The 22,842-nt window shown below is 43.9% G+C and overlaps 1 protein-coding gene across 2 annotated transcripts in view; it reads left to right on the top strand.

Moving 5' to 3' along the window:
- Window positions 1–3,453: 3,453 nt before the first annotated feature.
- The window catches only part of NSG1 (neuronal vesicle trafficking associated 1), a 34,230-nt gene continuing 14,841 nt past the window's right edge, over window positions 3,454–22,842 (top strand). The window contains exons 1-3 of one of the 2 annotated variants that reach the window (XM_034771321.1): window positions 3,454–3,730; window positions 4,447–4,580; window positions 13,462–13,578. In XM_034771321.1, coding sequence (XP_034627212.1) covers window positions 3,493–3,730; window positions 4,447–4,580; window positions 13,462–13,578 — 489 coding nt within the window. In that variant the 5' untranslated portion in view covers window positions 3,454–3,492. Of the gene's footprint in view, window positions 3,731–4,426; window positions 4,581–13,461; window positions 13,579–22,842 lie in introns of both variants that reach the window. The other variant, XM_034771322.1, reaches the window with a different exon arrangement.

Consider the following 22,842-nt stretch of genomic DNA (forward strand, 5'->3'; position numbering starts at 1 on the left):
CTTACAACTTGATTGTTTGGCCATGACCAAGTGGTCCAAGAGTCCCTGCCCAAATGAAAATGAAAAGTTGGATTTTCATAAGCATTCAACACTGGCCTAACAATGCTCCTATTGAAGTCAAGAGGGGAGGTAGGTCAATGCTGAGCATTTATAAAAATCCCACCCTAAGTCATTTGCACAGTTACACACCTAACACTACTAACTCTAATGCCACTAAACAATAAAAATTAGGGGATTTATGGAATTTAAAAATGTGAACTTGTTCTGGGCAAGGGCAGCTAGCTGTGGAAAAGAAGAAATTTTGGGTAGTAGAGGCCACATAGTTCTTTATTAACCTCAGCTCTAAACTACTGAGGCCACAAAAGCATGCGTGTATGCCCCTAACAGGTAGTGCTTTCCAGGAGGTTCTTGAGTTTCAGCAGCACAGTGGAAGCAATAGCATGCATCCCACCACTGAAAATATGCAGCCGCCACCTTGAAGAAAAATATAAACTTTCATTTAAAATTAAGGTCTTGTTCATATTTGGGAGTAACTTCAACTCAGCTACCACTGGTGAATAACTGATTTTACCATTTGAACTTAGCCTTGGTAAGCTAGCCCAGCGCAAATAGCTTTCCTTATCTGCACTTGAACGATAATGACACCCAGCTCTCATACAGCACTTTTTTCATAGGACCTAATCACATCAGCCACACCAGCAGGGGCTCATTCACCTGCATATCTACCAATGTGATATATGCCATCATGTGCCAGCAATGCCCCTCTGCCATGTTCATTGGCCAAACCAGACAGTCTCTTCGTAAAAGAATAAATGGACACAAATCTGACATCAGGAATTATAACATTCAAAAGCCAGTAGGAGAGCACGTCAGTCTCCCTGGTCATTCAATAACAGACTTAAAAGTGGAAATTCTTCAACAAAAAAACTTCAAAAACAGACTCCAACGTGAAACTGCAGAACTGGGATTAATTTGCAAATTGGGACACCATCAAATTAGGCCTGAATAAAGACTGGGAGTGGATGGGTCATTACAAAACCTAATTGCCCCATACTAATTTCTCCCTACTGTTACTCACAGGGCTGGCTTTATGACCTGCGGGGCCAGATTCCAATACCCGGCAGCAGTCCGGGGCTTCAGCAGCACTTCGCGGCTGGGGGTCCGCTCCGGGTCTTCTGCGGCACCGAAGGACCTCTGCCGCCGAAATGCCACCAAAGACCCCCGGAGCAGACCCCCCCCCGCCGAAATACCCCCGGAGCGGGGCCCTCTTAGGCGTGGGGCCCAATTCCGGGGAATCGGGGGAATCGGCTTAAAGCCGGCCCTGGTTACTCACACCTTCTTGTCAACTGTTTGAAATGGGCCACCCTCATTACCACTACAAAAGTGATTTTTCCTCCTTTGGTATTCTACTGTTAATTGAATTGTCTTTTTAGATTGACCCCCAACTTGGTAAGGCAACTCCCATCTTTTCATGTACTATGTATATATACCTGCTACTGTATTTTCCACTCCATTTATCTGATGAAGTGGATTCTAGCCCAAAAAAGCTTATGCCCAAATACATTTGTTAGTCTCTAAAGTGCCACAAGGACTCCTGTTGTTTTCACTTTTCATCAGTAGATCTCAAAGCATCTTGTATTTATCCTCACAATACCCCTGTGATACAGGGAGATATTATTATCCCCATTTCTGGGCACTGATGGCCGACTCCCAAATATAGATAAACTCTTAAGTCCAGATCCTAAAAAGTATTGAAATCAATGGGAGTTAGGCACATAACTAGTTTCTAGCCCTTATGGTGACAAAGGAAATCTTCACCATATGAAATGAGCGTAAACCTACAGCATAAACCAAGCACACAAGAAAGGAGAGGCATGATCATATTATAAAGATCAATTGTGAGCAGTGTCTTGTTTTAGAGGGTGTACTTTGATTTTTGTCAGTGGATCTTGGCTAAGCAACCTTGTTCTATCCTCTCCATCCCCTCAGTGGCTTCATAATATGTAGATCAGTATTCCTCAGGATGCCTACATTTGCTTTCCACAAGGTGATGCACCTGCAAGATTACAAGCACTGCACACTGGTTGCCTGGGGTTACAGAAGACATTAGGAGAGTGCACCTGTAACACATTTCCCCACCCAAAATGGCCTCTTGCTTGGGCTTTGTGATCTGTGTCTGCCTTGGAGTGCCATGGACTTCAATACAAGAGTTAGTTTTCTGTTTGTTTTGACCTTCCTGTGTTTTACTAATCTGAATGGCAGGTCTGTCTGTCAGTTGGGGAGAAATACTTAAGGGCAAAGTTAACTGTCCAAATGAGGAAGCTCAGAAATCCTAAAATCTCCTACCCATACTCAGCAGACAGCTTGAGCTTTATAAGGTGGCCCATTGCCTTGGGCTGTCTCCCCTCCCTGGGGCCTCCTCTCGCTTTTTGACTTGGCTCTGACATTGAGGAGGTTGTGCAGGTGCTGAAATACTTATGCATAGCCCATGAGCAGCAAAACAAGCAGCGCCAGAAAAGCTGAATAACGGATCGCGTCCTCCCAATTACCAGGGCCCAGGAAAACAATGCAATTAAAATGATAGATTGGCTGCACCAGCGAGCAGGGCGCACCGGGCGGCTTATTTAGCGCAGATTTTCCTTCTTCATGATAGATTGCAGCGTTTTTGACCCCCTTTCACCAACCCCCGCCTAAGGCGAGGAGCGTGGGCGCCTGGCTCCAGGGGTGTGTATGGAGGCAGCGGCTCACAGGTGCGAGCCCCGGAGAGAGGGAGGCAGGCTGCTCCCTGCTAAGGGGCTGAGTCGGCAGAATGGAGAGATGGGGTGGCAACGCGACCCTCCCTGTCCTCCCCGGCCATAACGCGGCTCCCCAGCATCTCCTCTGCCCCTAGAAGGGGGCAGGCTCGGGGAACTCCGCACTCCCCCCTTCTCGGCCCCAGCTGGGCGCCGCTGCCCCAGTGAGAGAGCGACGAGCGCTCGCGTCTCAGGAACAAAGCCCCCAACCCCACCCAGCCCCTTTGCATCGCGCCTCCTGCCAGAGGAGCAGGGAGGGACCTGCAGCTCCACCGGGAGCCTGGGGAGAGATACGCCCCCCAACCCCCGCTCTCCCCAGCCCGCTTGTACCGCTGCTTCAGCCCTCGCAGGGGCCCGACGAGGTCATTGTCCCCTCACAGCCCAGCCTGCTTGTACCGCCTGGCGCTCCCCTCCTGACCTCTAGGAGGGAAAAGCGATGCACCTCCACTGCTCCGTGCCACGGATACCCTGGCGGGAGCAATGCGCCCAACCCCAGCCCCATCGCACCATCGCCGCCCCAGGACCTTGCAAGGGGAACTGCGCCTCCCACGCCCCTTTGTAGCGCTGCTGCCGGGGGAGCCTTGCAAACCCCCCTGCAGCTGCACCAGTAGCCGGCGCAGGGGGAGCTAGTGGTGCGCCTCCCCCGCCCCCCGGGGCCCCTTTGTGCTGCTGCTCGGATCTGCCCTAAGACACGCGGCGGATGCGTCACGGTGGAGGCGCTGCTGCTGCTAGCAACGCGCACAAGCCCATTAACCCCAAGGCAACCCATCCCCGATCGATCCTTTCCCTGCACCCAGCCTCCCGCCCGAAACCGCTCGGAGAGGCGTCCGAGCAGCTCCGCCATTTCCGAGAGCTGAAGCAGAAGGGCTTGGAGCATCCCCTACCTTGCTCCCACCCACCGGCCCCACACAAAGGGAAAAGGCAGAGGAATAGCTGGGGTAAGTCCAAGGCTGTTCTTTCCCTTAGGTAGAGATTCTTTCTGCTGCTGCTCTTTGGGAGAGGGGAGGAGAGCTTCATGCCCAGCATCTCGTGGTGGGGAAGGACGCTGCGCTCCGCGCTCTCACCCACCTCTCCTGGAGATGGGCACGTTCAGAGAAAGGCGAGAAGGGATGGATGCGGAGAGGGGGGCGGTGTCGCTGGACAGAGAGAGATGCAGAGATGGGGACTGTGGAAATGGATTGGGGGGGGGGGGGGGAAGCTGTGTCGATCTAGATGGAGGGGACTGCGGGGATGGATGGATAAATTACATAGAAAGATGTTGCATTTCCACTTGATATTATTCAAGGCTTCCAGAAAGCGCTCTGGAGAGAATGCCATTCACCCTTGGACTGGGAAGAATTATACTGTTTCAATTAGTCTTCTGTTTAAAACAAAAAAACAAAAAGAAACACCCCCTCCCAAACTGTGACACAATTATAGCTATGCCTTCGTAATGACATTTCAGAAAGTAATAGCGATGTAAAAAAAAAGTGGAATTAGGTCACTTGAGCTCAACAGAAGAAATTTTGCCTGAAAAAAAACAAACAAAACAAAAACGGGTTTTAGGATTTGTGTGTTTGGGGCATATTTTTGGTGCAATATGAGTTTGAGACCTATCACTATATTGTGGTTTTCATTTTTGTGTGTGTTTATAGGACTTTCTTTTTAAATCCAGGAAGGATGGTGAAACTAGGGAATAATTTCAGTGAGAAGAGCACAAAGCAGCCCCTCTTGGAGGATGGATTTGACACCATCCCCTTGATCACACCCCTGGATGTCAATCAGCTACAGTTCCCACCTCCTGATAAGGTACAGTAGGCTACAGTTTCCACCACAGAGAATCACATCCAATCTCTCTCAAACAACAGGAGAATCGTTTGTATAATAGGCCATTTAGAAATCTCATTTATTAGAGGGCATTTTAAGGAGTGGCTATTTCTTCTTGAGAAATAAATAAATAATTAAGCCAATGACAATCATAAATATTTCAGTAAAAGTGATTTTTTTTTCATTTAATGCCATTAGTTATCATTAAAACATGTATTATAGGGTTAGATGGTACTGAAAAAATCAGTGATAAGTACATTTAGATTTCTTTGTTGCTTTGGGGATACAATGTATTATTTGCAAGCTTGTTCATGATATGTTGTCACTCTTTTTATTGTATGCCCTTGTCTTCAGAATCTGTAAGGCAGCTGTGAAAATTCATTGTGGGTGAAATGTACCCCCGCTGGCTGTAAGACATCCCACAGTGTGGAAGCATTGCTTTAGAACTCCACGGGGTGTGGGCTCAGGCAAAACAGCCATTCAGGGAACTTCTGCATCACTTGTGTGTCTCAGAAGGGGCTCCGTGCTGGCCCCAGATAAGCCAACCAGAAAGGGGAAGTTGTGGATGGGATAGTGGCTGGGCTACTAGATTAATAATTAACAGATTCTGTGGTCCAAAACTCCTGAATAGGGTGTGTGTGTGGATTAGTATCTGCTGTTCCAGCCCATAGGCTGGAGTGTGGATCAAAGAAAGGTCGTACTGCCACCCCACATCCTGTCCACTTGCGGGAGAGGCTTGTATTTCACCTCCCTGACCGCAGCTTAGTGGTCCCTCATGCAAAGCCTGATTATTCAAACTTTGATGAAGAAGGGCAAATACAGAAACCTCAAGATATTTTTCATTCCCCACACAAATAATCTGATGATACTTATCAATTATGGGACATAATGGGACAGATACAAGAAAACAGTTTTTTTCAAATCTTCTTCCATTTGTATAACTTAAAAGCTTACTGGTCTCTGGTGTTGATACCTTCTGAAAAGTAATATAAGCAGCCCCAAACTTGAACTGGCAAATGGTCACTAATATATATATATAGTAACAAATTTCATGGCGAGTTTTTGCTTCGTAATCTTTGAGGGCTTAGTTCTCTTCTTAGATAAATGGTAGGTATAGGTTGCATATCTTGAAAATTTCATGTGCTCTTACCCTAGAGAGAGAATATCTATAAAATTGTCTAAAAATTTTCATGTATGGTAGACAACAAGGGTCCATTTATACCCTCCATTACATGGGTGTAACTCCCATTGACATTTCTGTATAGTATGTGGTCACCACTTGGCAGGCACTTTAGATAGGATTAGCCCATAACAGCATCCTCAAAGCCCTAGAGTCCATTTCTGCCCTCAGTTACATGTGTGTAATTGCTGTACTGAGGGCAGAATTGGACCCTAAGGCTTTAAAACTGTTGTTGTGGCTGACTGTGTCTGCCAGTTGGTGAGCAGACAACCAGTTGGCAGGGTCCTGCATCCAGAGGCCAAACTTGCTGAGAGTGCATGTTATATTACTCAGTTGCTAAGCAGAGCCTTGAACCAGGAACCCTTGTGGTCCACAGGCAGCAGCTTAACCAAAATGGAGCCACTGTGGTTAATCCAGTAAGAGCTGTGCTAAGTTTGTTGCTACTGGAAGTTGTTCTTTGATTAGTACATGGTCAAGTAGCACTGGGCAGAACTCCCACTGCAGACAACAGGAGTTGTGTGAGCAGAACCAAGGGCAAGTTATGGACTCAAATATTTGGTTAGCATTTCTTCTTTCCTCACTGCCCAACTGTGTGTGTGTGTGTGTGTTTCCCTTCCTTTGTGCAATCATTTTACACATGAGTAGAAGAGTATTTTATAGGCCTCAATGGGTCCCTTTTGTGCCCAGTTGGCCCCAGCCAGGTAAAATGCTTCTTAGCTTGTAGGCCACTGATACAGCCTTAAATGTTTTATTTTCAATAGAGCTCATATTAAATATGCCAGTAGTAGAAAGGATTGACAGAAATCAAATTCTGAAGTAGCAGTATAGTCTTGTGTAATAAATGTAAGTACATATTTCACATATCCAAGCTTATTATGCAGTTACAGAGCTCTGGTGTGGCAGTGAAGCATAAAAACTTCATGAAGAGTAGTGACTAACGCTAAGAATTTGATGGTTTTGACAGTTTCTAAATTAAAGGCTGAATTGATTTAAGTATATTTTTGGTTATGTTAAACAAAAGAAAACATTATATAACCAGGCAGCTAAAACTATGTTCACTGTCAGTTGGATGTGATTTTTTTTTTTAAATGCCTAAGATTATGCAATATGATGAAGGGGGGGGGAGGTTAAAAAAAAATCCCAAAACCCAAGACCAATTAACTCCCATGATGCCGTTGAACACCATTATAATCAAAATGAAGATAGGGTGTATGGAAACTAGTTTCCAAAACTAAGCACATCTATGCAATATTCTAAAGATATTGTGTACGTTTGTGGCATTGGGCCCAAACCATCACATGTTCAAGACACTGTTTCAGCTGTGAAAGTAGGCAAATCCCAAAGCTTTCAGTTCAGTGTCTGGCATAAGTGTCACAGGTCTGCTTTCAGAGGTGTATAGTTTCCATTGACATCAATGGGTTTCATCTAATGACAGTATTGGGCCCTAAAACCAAAAAGGATACAGAGTTATATTCTGTGGAAGATGACAAAATATGGAACAGATCCTCAAGGCTTTGTACCAAGGGAGGATTGTGCCCAGTTTTGAATGCGATGCTATAGGGAGGATATTGGAAAGTTGTAGAAGATTGAAAATGGGGCAGAGAAGATGATGAACTAAAAGAATCTAGATTTGTATTCACTAGAATTCATTAGATTAATAGGGACGTGACTGAGGTATGGAATATTTTAAGGATACGATGATGACACAGAATTGTTTGGGGCTTTTAGGGCCTTATGGGATTTCAGGAGAAGTCTCTTTATGGAGAAGGCCTGTGTGCAGCTAACTACCATAGGTAATTTTTTTTTTTTAAGTTAGCCTGACACTTGAACAGTATCACAGCATACATGCAGAACACAGTATGTAGATAGGTAGGTGGATAGACCTATACTTCTTTCAGTCCCAGAATGCTAGTGTGCAAGAATACTGCTATTGTTGCTATGTTATCATCTGCTAGTGTGTGTTTGTTTGTTTTTTAACTGACCTCTTAATTGACTATCTGATCCAGTCAATCTCTGGCTTCAAACCTCAATAGTTGAATTCCCCTGAAGCTGATAGAGATGACCATTGTGACAGACTGACAATATCCTGAACAAACCTTATGGAATTAAGATAAACTTTATTGAATTAAGCTAAATCGTATTGAATTTGGGTTAATACCTTTGGGATACATTGTACTAAAAAGGCAATTGTGTATGTGTTGTTGTGTATCTTCTCTAGTAAGGAGGGAGAGGCTAATGTACTGCCTCTGTTATTAGCCCTTTGAAACCCGCTTCCCCAGCCTCCTCCCCAGAAAGGTGCACGTATACTAGCTCAAACTGTATTTTCCAGGGACCAACAGACAAAGGAAGAGTTTTGGGATAAACAGACTGGTTTTAAACTGGCTCTTGGCCTTCTTCCTCATCCAGTAAACGGACAGGGCCCTGGTCCAGAGAGGGCCCCAATCCTTTGGGAAGGATTGGAAGGACTGGGCCTAATGAAGCCCCATAAGACTGGGTGCTTGTTCTGAGCTGAAGCTGTGATGAGCTTGTAACCAGAAGGAATCCCCTTGGGTGAGGGGTGGAAGGACTGCTCCTGACAGACTCTATATTAGGGTGATCTCTAGTAAGCTTATTAATATGTGTATAGGTGCTTTTATTGTTTTTAGTATATCTTCTCTGTAGTGCTTTTTTACCTTAAGAATAACATAGGCTTGCATAGGAAGTGTTGTGTGGTACCTTATAATGGTAGCAATTACACCTGGTAACTGTCTCTGAAGAGAAAGCAAGTAGGTATCCTTGGGCAACCTGTCTGTGCTGGGAGTAACACAGTTAAGGCAGGGAACTGTGCAGCCTGGAAATACCCTGGTCAGAAGGGAGAGAGATGTGGATTGTCACCCAGAAGGACAACAACTGGGAAGCTGAAAGCCGGAGAGTAGGTGCCCTTGCTGGACCAGTGAGGGGAAATACAGGTGCAGTTGCCCTGAACTGTGACAATTATATCTGCTCTTAAAATATACTAAAGGAAAGGGGAAAAAATCAGCATCACATCATATTTGATCTTAACCAATAGTGGATTGAACTAACCAATTGCATTTCTGATGTGCTTACATGCACATACACCCCTATGCATAAATAAAATATAGCGTTTAAACAAAACCAACCATTTATGGAATAGTCTTTCTATTATATGCTCCCTTCAACTTCCTCAAAAACACATGGAAGGGATATTCGTCAGTATTTGCTAGTTGAAAAAGGGTAAAATTGATAGGAAGGATATTTTAATTTTCATGTCCTCCATGAGGGAATTATATGTAATAGGAAGAATTATTTAGTTAGCATCAGTGGTGTGTTTGATGCCAGTGAAAGTAGATAAAATGAATAAAAAAAATTACTTGGTGGTTGTGACCCAAAGCACCCCTGCTTTTACACCCTACACGCTATTGTAATAACACTGCTCTACAGCCAAAATGCTTCTGAAATAAATGTAGTCAAACTTTACTAATTCTGGGTCACTGAGAATGAAAATGATGCTTAAAATTGTTGATTAGCTCTAGTTTTCAAGATATGCTCTTGGGTCAGTATATACAACCCTTGACTTGGGAATGGCGGAGGATAAGTGAGTTATAAAGGGAAGGGATCTCAATTTAAACCAGAAATGACTAAAATACATCTTTGACTGGATCTATGAATGGGTTTGGACAGTACTTGCTTTTTAGGCAAAACAATGAATGATGCAATCTGAAGCTGGTATTGCGTCATACATGATATGAATTGCATCATGTTATTCCTAGAAGTCATGGATGATGCAATCATAACGAAGCTTACATCACTCAGCTCTAGAAATCATACGGTGTCGTGCTCTCTTATTTGTCAGTGTTTGATTTTGCAAAGGGACACATTTCTGTTTAGCCAAAGTGAGCAGAGATGCCTCGTACTTGTGTGAACAGTGCAGATAACTTCTGCTACGTTTGTGGTGAAGTGACTTTTGCATCACAAAAGCGCAGTATAACCACTATGGTTAAGAAAGCCTATCACTTTTATTTTGGCTGCAAAATTGGAGATCAGGACAAGAGGTGGGCCCCACACATATGCTGCAACACTTGTGCAACAAATCTTCGCCAGTGGTTGAACAGGAAAAGGAAAAGGAAATCTATGCCTTTTGCAGTGCCAATGATTTGGAGAGAGCCAACAGATCATACCAGCAATTGTTACTTCTGCATGGTGCCTCCAGTTGGGAAAGGTGTGTTAAAGAAGAAAAAGTGGACTGTGCATTATCCAAACATTCCATCAGCTATACGCCCAGTACCCCACAGAGAAGGACTGCCGGTTCCCGATGCACCAGAATCATTCTCACTTGAGTCAGATGAGGAAGAGGATGAAACTTCTGGTCCTGAATCATCAATGTCACAGGACCCACATTTTCTCCCATCCTCCTCCTCTGAACCACACCTCATAACACAAGGTGAACTGAATGACCTTGTCAGCGATTTGGAACTACCCAAGACTAAGGCAGAGCTGTTGGGCTCCAGACTACAGCAGTGGAATCTCCTGGCAGGTGATGTTAGGGTTTCCATGTTCCGTGACCGTCAAAAGGATCTTGTCCCAGTCTTCTTCATGGAAGGTGATCTTGTAGCCTGCAACAATATCGATGGTGTGATGGCAGCCCTCAACATCGTTCACGATCCAGATGAGTGAAGACTGTTCACTGATTCATCGAAGACGAGTCTTAAAGCTGTTTTACTGCATAATGGCAATGTTTTGCCATCAATTCCAGTTGGTCATGCAGTCCATATGAAGGAAACCTAGGACAACATGAAACAACTTTTGAGGTGCATAAACTATGACCAATATCAGTGGCAGCTTTGTGGCGATTTGCAGGTTGTTGCTCTCTTGCTTGGTCTGCAGACTGGATACACAAAGTACTGCTGTTTTCTCTGCGAATGGGATAGTCGTGCAATAGATTACCACTACATCAAGAAAGATTGGCCACTCTGACAGTCATTGGAACCTGGGAGGAAAAGTGTTCAGCATCCACCACTTGTTGAATCAAGGAAGATTTTGTTACCACCCTTACACATCAAGCTGGGTCTGATGAAGAACTTTGTCAAGGCCATTACAAATCACAAGCAGCTTTCAAGTACCTCTGTGGAAAATTTCCAAGATTAAGTGAAGCTAAGATAAAGGAAGGTGTCTTTGTTGGTCCTCAGATTCGTGAACTTCTTCGAGATGATGCATTTGACCATGCACTGCGTGGCAAGGAAAAGACGGCATGGAAAGCCTTCCAGTTAGTGGCAATACATTTTCTCGGAAACAACAAGGCAGACAACTACAGGTTGTTGGTGGAAAACCTCCTCAAGGCATACAAAAGCCTTGGTTGCAACATGTCACTAAAGATACATTTTTTGCACTCTCATCTAGATTTTTTTCCCCACCGAACTGCGGAGCAGTGAGCGACAAGCACGGTGAGCGATTTCACCGGGACATAGCATTTCTCCATTGTTGCAATCAGGGCAAATGGAGCCCATCAATGCTTGCAGACTATTGCTGGACCACTAGTGACGAGATGCTCCATTTAATGAATACAAGAGACAAGCCAAGAAGCGCCGAGTAGACACTGAATAGGACTAAACTATGTACATAATAGTTTTTTGCCTTTTGTTTCATAATAAATTTTATTTATATAACCCTTTTGCTGATTTTTAAAGTGTTACATAAACAGGACAGGTGAAATATTATTATGTAAAGCAACCATAAACACATGAAAAGACCTAGGTTTACAATTTATGATTAAAACTCTACTATCTACACAATATACATAGACATAAAATGTAAAAACTTAAATATCTTAGAAACAGTAGCCAATCAGTTGTTTTAATTGTCATATTTGAATTCAGCACATCAAAATACATAATAAATAGCACATTTTCTCTCTGAAGCAGACAACTTCTCAAAAATTGTAGACCAGTGTAATATTGGCACAAAATATGCCTTATGAGGTATCATTTGAAAACTAATAACTCACTCATTAATATTCTTGCATGATGTAAGTATGCAATGGGTATTAAGAATTATGAATCTATGCTGCAATTATAAATAAGAGTGTAAACCAGGTGTGTGGGGGAGTTGTTAAACAGGGATCCTGAACAAAGGAATTTGTGTTTCCATCAATTTACATATAAGTAGTAAACAGGCCTATCAAGCTAACAAGAGGTGGAGGAAAACACATTTAACAAGTGGGGACGAAGACAGGATGGTGTCTACACCCTGCAGAAGAGAGAAGCTTGGTCTGGGTTTTACTTTTCAGAAGAATCCATTTCAAAGATTTACTAGCCTATAAAGACAGGGGAGCTGTACCTCAAGTGATAAGCAATTGAATCAACCAATTGAATGCAATATTAATGTATCATGTAAGGTCTTTTATGAATGCATGCCCAGATAGGAGGGACTGTCACAGCTGTCAACCTGTCCCTATGTAAATTAAGCATGGTGGAATCAAACAATAGAAGCCCACAGGAAGAGAAGAACAGTGTGAGGTCATCCTGCCTCTTGAAACAAGTTCGTTGGACTTTGGAAGATAGAGTAAAGATGGAAGCCATCTTTGGCATCCACCATTAGACGGACACAAGAGGCCAGAGTTCTTGCAAGCTGAGAAAGATGGGTCTTAAAACCAAGGCAGCGGGGGGGATGGAACTGAATATAAGTGGAAAACCTGCTTAGGCAAAGATCTTTAATCTAATAAGACAAGGGAAGCCAATGCCTTGTATTTTTGTGGGAGAAAGTCAGCCAAGACTTGAAGAAGGATTGGTTAGCATAGGTGCTGGAAATATAGGGGGTGAGGGTGCTGCAGCAACCCCTCGCTTGAAGTGGCTTCCATTATAAACAGGATTTACAGTTTGGTTCAATGACTCTCAGCATCCCTACTATAAATTATTCCAGCACCCCTGCTAGTGAGAGAAACTATATTGAATAAAGCCTGTATCTTGCTAGATTAAGTTTTAGGCTTTTAGAAGCATATTTAGTTTTGTTTTACTTGTGTAACTCTTTCTATCTTCTCTCCTTATATTTGAACTCACTTAATCTATGTTATTTTGTTAATTTTTTTCAGTTTTACTCAGTGCTGTGTTTAAAGGGAAGTGTGTATTTACCCTGGTTAGTTTAATAAACTGTGATGTTGTTTTGTGTCTTTAGAGGAATAAACAAACAATATTATTTCTCTGAACTGTCCAGAAGAAGGCTGGACATTGCAAGGCACACGGTTTTGGGAAAACTTGGGACTGGGAGGGTGCTGGGGTCACCCTGCAAGTAGTAACCAAGACTGGTGGAAGCCAGAGTGAGGCTATTGACAGGTTGCTGGGGTCAGAGCTGCTGAACCAGGGCGGTCTAGCACACAGGCAATCTGGGTGTGATCTGCATGCTGGTAGGCTAGTTTTGAGCGGCCCAGGTTGGAAGTTACAACAGGAAAGCATTGTGAGGCACCCAAGCTTACAGGGCAGGTAGTGACAACTCCTCACCGGTCCAGATTGCACCCCAGAATGTGACAATGGTATCCTTTTAATTGTATTGGGAAATTTACGTTATTTCATATGTAAAGCTATGACCAAGAATACTCCCATGTCAGTGCAAAGCTAGTTGTTTTTAGGAAATAAGCCTTAGGGTTTGCTGATCTAACTAGTAATCACTTTTTTTGTTGATGTTTTTGATAAGGTTGTAGTCAAAACAAAAACAGAATATGAACCTGATCGCAAGAAAGGAAAATTTCGTACCCCCAAGATAGCTGAATTCACAATCAGCATCACTGAAGGAGTTTCGGAAAGATTTAAGGTAAGCAAGGCTATCTATGCTGTTAATAACTCAATTGCTGTTACAGAACAACACTCAATCAATTACCAACTGTAGTCAAAGAAAACTGGATTTAAAGAACAAAGATCTGGCAGAAAATTAAAAAAAAATTGAGTGCAATTACAGTACCTCGTCATTAGTAATAAGGACTGCAAGAGTTGGTCCTAACATCCAGGTACTTCACTCCTTACTTTGACAAAAATCCCATTGAAGTTTCAGTCAATGGAAGTTCAGCATGATTAAGTGGCGAGTATCTTATAGACATGTAACTCCCATTATGTGACTAATACTCCCATTAGCTTTAGAGGAGAAGTACTATACAGGCATGCACTTTCTTTTTTGCTTGCCTTTTTTTTTTTTTTTTACCCTATCAAATACATTTTTTAAAGAAATCTTTTTCCCAATATTTTTCCTTGTAATGGTTGATGGTTTTGAATGCACTGAGTGATTTGATGGCTTAGAGAATTAGTAACAGAGCTGTTTGCCACCAGCTTACTGGTTCAAATTTATTCCCTAGTATGGTGATGTATAAAAACTGTTACCATTTGATGCCTGTTCAGTGAAAGTGGGGGTTCTAAGTCCATTCCTTGGTGAAAATGTGTCCACGTCGTAGTAACTCCCTTTGTAGGTAGTCTGACAGAGACTAGGGTTACCATTCGTCTGGATTCTGCCGGACATGTCCGGCTTTTTTGAGTTAAAAATAGCATCCGGGGGGAATTTGTAAATGTCCGGATTTCCCCCCATGCAGAGCGCGCGCAGCTGACAGGGTAGCCGGCCGGATCATGCCACTCGCACGGGGCTCTAGAGCCCCTCCTCCGCTTCCCCCTCCTCTCCCCTGCAACTTGAGATCACTCCCATCCCCTCCTCTCTCTCCCTCCCTCCCCCTCCCTGCATTCGCAGATCGCCGGCCGGCCGATCGCCTCGGGCCTCCAGCAGTCTGGAGCTCCTCCTCCTCCTCCTGCTCCCCCTCCCCCTCCCCTGCTGCCCAGCGCACTGCTCCGCAGCACTCTGTTCTGAGCGGCATGGTAAGGGGGTCAGAGAAGGGCAGAGAGGTTCTGGAGGGGGCAGTCAAGAGACAGGGAGCAGGGTTGGATGGGTCGGGAGTTGGGGGGGGGGCTGTCTGGGGGTTGGGGGTGTAAGGTTTTGGGCAGTTAGGGTACAGGTAGGAGGTAGGGTCCTAGGGGAGCAGTTAGGGTGGGGGGGGTCTCAGGAGGGGGCAGTTGGGGACAAGGCACAGGGAGGCTTAGATAGGGGGTGGGGTTCTGGAGGGCAGTTAGGAGCAGGGGTCCCAGGAGGGGGCAGTCAGGGGACAGGGAGCAGAGGGGTTTAGATGGGTCGGGAGTTCTGGGGCGGGGGAGTGGTTGGATGGGGCATGGGAGTCCCTGGTGTCTGTCTGGGGGTGGGGGTGTGGATAAGGGTTAGGGCAGTCAGGGGACAGGTAGGGGGTAGGGTCCTAGGGGGGCAGTTAGGATGGGGGGAAGGTCTCAGGAGGGAGCAGTCAGTGGACAAGGAGCAGGGAGGCTTAGGTAGGGGGTGGAATCCTGGGGGGTAGTTAGGGGTAGGGGTCCCAGGAGGGGGCAGTCAGGGGACAAGGAGTGGGGGGGAGGGTTGGGGATTCTGAGGGGGGCGGGAAGTGGGAGGCAGTGAAAGGGGCGGGGCTAGGGCAGGACGGGGACAGTGCTCCTCCCTTCCTCTTTTTTGATTGTTGAAATATGGTAACCCTAACAGAGACATAGGACTTAATGGATGAAAAGACTTGAATCGTTCCACCCACCCACCCCTTTCCCTCCCCCAGGATAAGGTTCCGTGAGCCATATTAGCAAGGCAAAGTGATGAAATGCCAGCAGCAAGGCAAGCTTCTGTCAAACTTCAGTTTCCTATGCTGTCTGTCTGGCACCTTGCACAGGCATTAAGTTCACTCACTAAATATTTTAAGAGGTTTTCTATGTGATGGCAGTTTAGTGCACAGACTAAAACATGACTGGAAGGTTTAAGGTTTAGTTTGGAAATAAAATGCTGGGCTGAAATAAAGAACCATATTCTTTTCCCAATGCACATGTGTAACTCCCATTAGTGTTAATGGGAGTTTTGTGGGCACATCAAGAGAAGAACATACTCTTTAGCATGCAGAATAGAACACAGCAACCACGCATGAACAATGATTTTGAAAGTTCTTTGGGCCAAAAGCTGCCCTCAGAAATGTACAGATAGCTTTCACTGAAATGAAAGCAAGCTGTATGCATATAGCCAACAGTGGAATTGAAGTCTTTGTGCCTGTGTTGAGAGAGAGCTGAGCAAAGAAGACCTCTCTAAGCAACAAGTAAATTGCTTGTCATACTGTTGTGTAGTTATTTCTAATTTGTAGGGCTGATTAGTTAGAAGCGAGAGCATTTTTATGTTGCATTTTTATGTACCTTTGAATGGCATACTTGAAACAAAATGTCTTTTAGATATGACTTTACAATTACCTCTCTGGGATTAATCTCAAACTACAGGGTTGCTAGGTAGTGCTGCTAGGTAACTGCTGCATCAGAGAGAGGTTTCTGTAAGATTTTTGTATCTCTGGGGGATTGCAGGATGAATCACACTATGGCTGTATGTCTAGGTTTCTGAAGGGAGGGTGTGAGGGGTGACCAGTTAGGAAAATTGAAGTTTAGTTAATAGAAAACCGTAGTTTCATACAGAACAATCAGGCCTTAAAAATGTCCCTCAATTTTCTTATAGCAGGGTTAGGATTAAGTTATGCTGCTTTGTAACATTTTAGAAAGCACTGACTGCTTCTCCAGCAGAGACGATTGTTATATTCACCACTCCCAGTAGTAAACAGTTCATGAATAATTGATGAAATTTCATAAATATGCAGATGAAAAGAAGAGATTGTTGTGGGGTTTTCTCCTGGGTCCTTATTAATTGTGAACCATCGTGTTAACTGCTGCTGTTGATTCTGAGAGAGCAAAAGGATGTTTGTTTGAAAGTTAAATATTTGCTATAATTATAAAATGCATTATTTAACTGGTGGTATATTGACTTTGGCTGGTGTGCATGGAAAAAGCTTCAGAAGCTGTTTTAATGACTTTAATATTGTACATCAGCTATGGATATGTTTTCTGCAGACTAAAAGCATAATGTTGCACTAAAAATATAAACAAATATATTTACTAATAATTCACATGTGTATTCCAAGATGTAGTCCTTAAATAAGGACAAAGCAGATTGTATTTTGGGGATTCATTAGTGCAGATCATCTAAAGCTGTGCTTCTTAAGAAGTTCTACATTATGACAAACTAAGCAGCCAGAATGTGCATATGTCAGGCAGCTCATTTGTTTCAGCAGTTGGGTGAATAAGAAGTTATAAAATATATTCTCTGCATTCCGACAACACTATCATCGTTATGATAGAGCTGAAATTGTTGTAGATAGATTTTAAAGTGTAATTTTTCCCTGAAGCTCAATTAGATGTATACCATCAGATTCGGATCTCAGTTACTTCAATGCAACTGAAATCAGAATTTGGTTCAAGTGTCCAAAATGGACAGAATATGAACATTGTCTGTATATGAGAATCCTAGTCTAGTTTTCCTCAAGTAACCACTCCGGTATGGACATGAATTTAAATGGCTAGTTTAGATGTGAATAGATGTCTGTGGAACTACTGTAGGGAAATACGGGGAATTGTTCTGTCACCTTTGGAAAGCCAGCTTCAATTGAATTACATGTAGAGGTTTTTATCTAGTCTCCAACAAGCGTCCACAACACAGCATCACTACACATAGTTCAGCATGGCTGGCAGTCTCTGCTCAGAAGAGACCTATGGTGGGAATTGTGGGGAGAGGAAGAAGCTATTGCAGGTCAGAATTGACTCATTGACTTCAGTGGAGCCAGGATTTCACACTAGATGTTCGATATTCCTCCCATTGAACACTGGTATAGTGATTCACACGCTGTCGCCGCACACAACAGTTTCAGAAATAATGTGGTACACTAGAGCACAATTGAAAGATGATCCTTTTACCTTTTGTGAAAGAAACCTGGTTAGAGAAACACTTACTTTCCAAATAATTTAAACTGTAAATGTTTGTTTTCCCCAATACATTCCAACGTATTACACTTTAAAAAAAAATTGTAGTAGATTTTATAATCCATGTGGTACTTACAAAGGCAAATGAATTGTTCGGACATTATCCTTGACATCTATGCACACGTCAAACTACGCAGCCAAAGCCTGAAGCCTATTTGCAGCACAACCATATGGTGCAAGTCATGTGCTATCAAGTAACAAACAGTTGTTTAAATGTTTACAAGTGGTTATGGAAAAGCAAAAGAGGCATCCTCCTAAGAAAAAACAGTTTTCATTATTCAAATCCTACAGTTTAGTATCTTTTCCTACTGTTTCAATAATTTTAATAGATGGAAGAAATGCAAGTGTATAAAACATACTTAAAGGTTTCATTATTGAAGGGATAGAATCAATTTAAGAATAACACTTCTGTCTGAAGAGAGACAAGGTGAGTGAGGTAATATCTTTTCTTGGACCAGTTTCTGTTGGTGGAAGAGACAAGGTTTCAAGCTTCATAGAGCTCTAATGAAGAAGAGTTCTGGGAAGCTTGTCTTTTCCACCAACAGAAGTTGGTCCAAGAAAAGCTATTACCTCACCCACCTTGTCTCTTCATATCCTGGGACCAACACAGCTACAACACTGCAAACAACTTTTTATCTAAAACCTTTTTGCTGGCTGTTCCTATTCATAACGACTAAAGTTTCTGTAACTGAAAAAGAGACAAGAAAAATATATTTCTATTTTGTTTTTGTTTTCTTTGTGGATTTCATGACACATTGGCCCCAATTCAACAAAGCATGTAAGTACATGAGTAATCCCATCCCTATTCAGAAAAGCACTTGTTTAAAGATAAGCATGTGCTTAAGTGCCTTTGTGACTAGTCATTAAAGCCTGTAACCTGCAAACACTTAATTCACATGAATAGTTCTTTTGATTTCAGTGGAACTACTCATGATTAAAGTTACATGCATGTAAATATTTACAGGACTGATGCCTTGGTCATGTCCTCATATTATTTGCTTTCCCAGAGCAACAAGGAAGAGAATTTTTATTTTTATTTTTTCCAATAGGATTGCCATTGTAAAATCACACAAATAGGCAGGGGCACTCTGGGGCAATGACACTCTGTCCCAGCCCTGACCCTCTCCCAGAGCCAGCACCACCTCCTGCACCCCAACACCTGCTACCACTCTGCCCCAGCCCAGAGCCCCCTCCCACACTGCGAACTCCTCAGCCCTAGCCCAGAGCCCACACCCCCTCCCAAACCTCAACCCCCTACCTCAGCCCGGTGAAAGTGAGTGAGGGTGGGGGAGAGCGAGTGACGGGGGGGGATAGAGTGAGTGGGGCAGGGTGTTGGGGAGGGGCAGGGTAGATCCTGGGTTGCCTTTAAATTCAAAAAGTGATCTTGGGCGTAAAAAGGTTGGAAACCCCTTCCATAGACTGTCCACTCTAAAACTGCCCTCTTTCTCTGTTTTCAAGGATCACTTCCTATATTATATCTATCTGCCTCTTCCTAAATTCTTTAGCCAATCCCCTCATAGGCTCCATTCCTGGATCACTCTCCAGTTGGAAGAACTCATCCCTGGCTAATTTCCCCTGCCAGTTGTCATCTTCCCCAGAGCTCTTCTGCTGCTGGCCTTTTATCAGAACTCTCACTTCCTTGGAGTATCTCTCCAGCCAAGTCCTGCCTCCTCCCTTGCCTCTCTCTTTTGAAAAAGGCAAACTTAATATCTTGCTGCTTCTCCCATCATGCATTGCAGCCCAGCCAGTAATTCTGAGGCATCTCCCATCCTCCTTAACCTTAAGAGGCTGGGCCTTGGAACAAGGATGCCCATAAAGGCAGTTTTTTATGGGCAATTGTAGAGGGAAAGTCTAGTGCAATGTGTGCTGGCCATATGGCCAGATCTGACACAGCATGTTAGAAATATCCTTCTGAAAGAAGGAGCCTATTAATCTTTTGAATTAGCAAAAGCATACACCATAATATGATATCCTTTACCAAAATACACCACATGAAGTACTGTAGCTGTTTAATAGAACTGTTATGTATAGTTTGAAGCGTCTCGTGAATCAGAATTAATATGGGTTGAAACTTAATGTAGGTTTGAATAGTCAGTCTTTGACATCCAGTTCCCATTTTTCTCAAGACTGAATATTTCTCTTTACCATCGGGCTGTGTTGTCTCAGGCTGTGCTCTCACAAGAGCTCCTAAACTAGGAGGGATAAGCTCACTTGGATGGGACACTGTGCGCTTCCTAAGGGTACCCAGGGCAGTGAGGCACCTCGCTACCACCTGCCCTTAATGTGACGAAGCCTTGTCTGTGCCTGCCATGGGTCAGTCAGCTCCCCAACTCCACTGGCAATGGACAACACATGGCATTCGCCTTCCAGCCTATGCAGGCTACGTTGTCCCTCTGCAGGTTAGTGATAGAAACGTGCCGCCCCCTGAGCCCTTCGAGCATCTCCCTGGAGTGTCCAGCCCCTGTTTCCTGAGACTGAGCATGCTACCAGCTTGTCGTTTTGGTAAAGGATATCCTATTATGTCTCTCTTTGTAACCCCAGGTATATCAAAACAGTCCTTTGAGCTTTATTCATAAACCAGACAGGGTGCTGTGTTCCTTCCTGTATATTTCGCGATCTCTCATCAATTTCACAATCTTGATTAGTTGGTGGCTCAGTATGCAAATAGACTTACATTGTGAGAGAGACAATACACAATGACTAGATTTAGGCCCGATCTACACTAAAAAGGTAGGTCGACCCAGCTACATTGCTCAGTGGTGTGAAAAATCCACATCCCTGAGCAGTGTAGTTAAGCAGACCAAACCCCTGGTGTTGACAGTGCTAGGTCAATGGAAGAATTTTTTCTATCGACCTAGCTACTGCCTCTCGGGAGGTGGGTTATCTACAGCGACAGAAGAACCCCTTCTGTCAGCGTAAGTTGTCTACGCTGAAGCGCTACAGCGGTGCAGCTGCAGTGATGCAGTTGTGCCGTTACAGTGTATCAAGTGTAGAGCAGCCCAGAGAGATAAGCGTCTACTACCCCTTGCCAGTACAGAACATATTTGAGGCATGTCACCTCCAGGTGACCTGCCTTTAACTTCAAAGAAGAATTTAATTTCTTTAAGAATATAATTTCCAGTATAAATACGTAACTTCTTAAATATTATCCATATGTACATTTCACGACAATTACGATCAGTGGGCTGCTGGCTCTTGGGAGAGACCTTGCAGGACACCCTTTGGTGTATTAATGTGCATATACTTGACTCAAGGGATTCTTGTAAAACTCTATGTCCCCCATTCCTTCTGCCAGTTGGCACAAAGAGATTTCCTGGGTCTCGGAGATCATCATGGAAAGCATAGGTGTCACATAAAGTGGAAGAGTTGATTTTACCAGTGGTTCTCTTCCAGTTTACTAAGTTAAGTCCTGAACCAAAGCTCTATCGTAATGGTAGGGGTCACTGTGCTGTGGAAGGTACATTGTGATCATTTGGTTAGGAGCCCATGATATGTTTTACAACCGTGTTTACCTGTAGTGTTCGAGCCAGACTTAGTCTTGAGTAATTACGTTCTGCCTGCCTAAAATTCTCCTGGATAACAATAAAATTCTCTGTATGGCCTAAACTGTTTTGCATTGTTGATGTATTTCCTCCCAGACGTGCCTGCATTTCAGTGGTAAGTGGAGCATTTGTATAGGTTGTGAGTCACTTGGATGAAAGGTAAATACAAGTTTTCACTCTTTTTGTGCAGCATTGAGTGTGCTGGGTACCTTACAGACAAATCAGAAACAAGGTTCCTGTTCCAAAGAGTCTATAACCTAAATTGCTTAATATGGAGACATACGCTGGGGGATGGCATGTGACTAAAAGCAAGTGGCTGAGCAGGGAGACCTAGAGCATGCCATGTTAGTTCCATGTTTACTAATATGAATGCTTTTAGGAGTAGGATTATATACCTCCCGAAGGATGTGTGCTTTGAGGAAAAAATTTGATGGAGGGGAGGGTGGAAGCATGATAGACTGGGTTAACGAAAGGCTTCAGGCAGAAAGGGGCTAGTTGAAAGACGGTGTGGAGGTGAGGACACAAAAGGAGCAGTAAGCCAAGTAACTGGACAGAAGAAAGGAGAAGAGAACAGAGATGGGAGCTAAATTGCACATGGCACTGAAACAAATTGACTTTTAGCTAAGGTGGTTAAATTTAATTCAGAAGGGGAGGGAAAACCAGTAAGGGATTTGAAGAGGGGCAGACAGCGTTGGAGCAGTGGATAACTTTGCAGTAGCATTTTGGGTTGGTTGAAAGGGAGCAAGGTAAATGTCAGCAAAGTGAGAGAGGAGGAGGTTGCAGTAGTCAAGGAGAGAGGTGAACACAGCTTCAACTATGTTTTTTGCAGCTGTAGTGTTGGGGAATGGGTTGATTAGAAGATCTCGTAGCACTAAATCTATTGCACTGCTTTTTGGACTTTTGATTTTTTTTTTTTTTTTTGGGTCTGTATCATTTGCCTCTTCCTATGTTAATTTAATTGTCAGAACCCGGGAGTTTTGTTTGTTCAGTATCTCCAAAATCCATAATCATTTAACTGTACCCACAGCAGAAACTTTGGTTCATTTGTTACTCATTTTTTGCCTAGATTATTGTAATAGGCTTCTGCCACAATTCTCGGATTACTGACAGGTGCCTCCTGCTGCTTGGGTGCTGCAAAACCTGTAGGGGGCCACCATCTGCATAAACAGGAGTCTCAGAACTGAATAGTCTAACTGTGTTTTAAAGAGGATGGGGCTCCTAGCTCCCACTCCCCGTGTCCTTTCAGTATAGGTCCCTATTCACTAACCTCGGGAGGGGTTGAGTATAGCAATACCAACCGTTTGGCGGCTCGCCTTGGGGCTTGCTGAACCTATCCTGCCCGGATGGTAAGCCAGAGTCTGCTGTCTCCTTGTAGGATCAGTTTGACCTTCTTGAGGGCAGTTTCCTTGAAGCCTTCCAGGAGTCCTCTCTTGGAAGCTGTAGAGCTGCTGTCTGCTCTCTCCCAGAGCTGTCCAGCAGTTGATTGGAACTTCCTGCTTTCTAAACCCTGATTCCACCCCTGACATGACTGACCGGGCTGGAGAGGTGGGCCAGTCTTGTCCACAGCAGCTCTTTAACCCCTTTGTCACCAGTGCAGAGTTTATAACCCCCACCACAGCTTCTGG

This window comes from Trachemys scripta, chromosome 5 (genome assembly GCF_013100865.1).
Source record: "Trachemys scripta elegans isolate TJP31775 chromosome 5, CAS_Tse_1.0, whole genome shotgun sequence".
Classification (NCBI taxonomy): Eukaryota; Metazoa; Chordata; order Testudines; family Emydidae; genus Trachemys; species Trachemys scripta.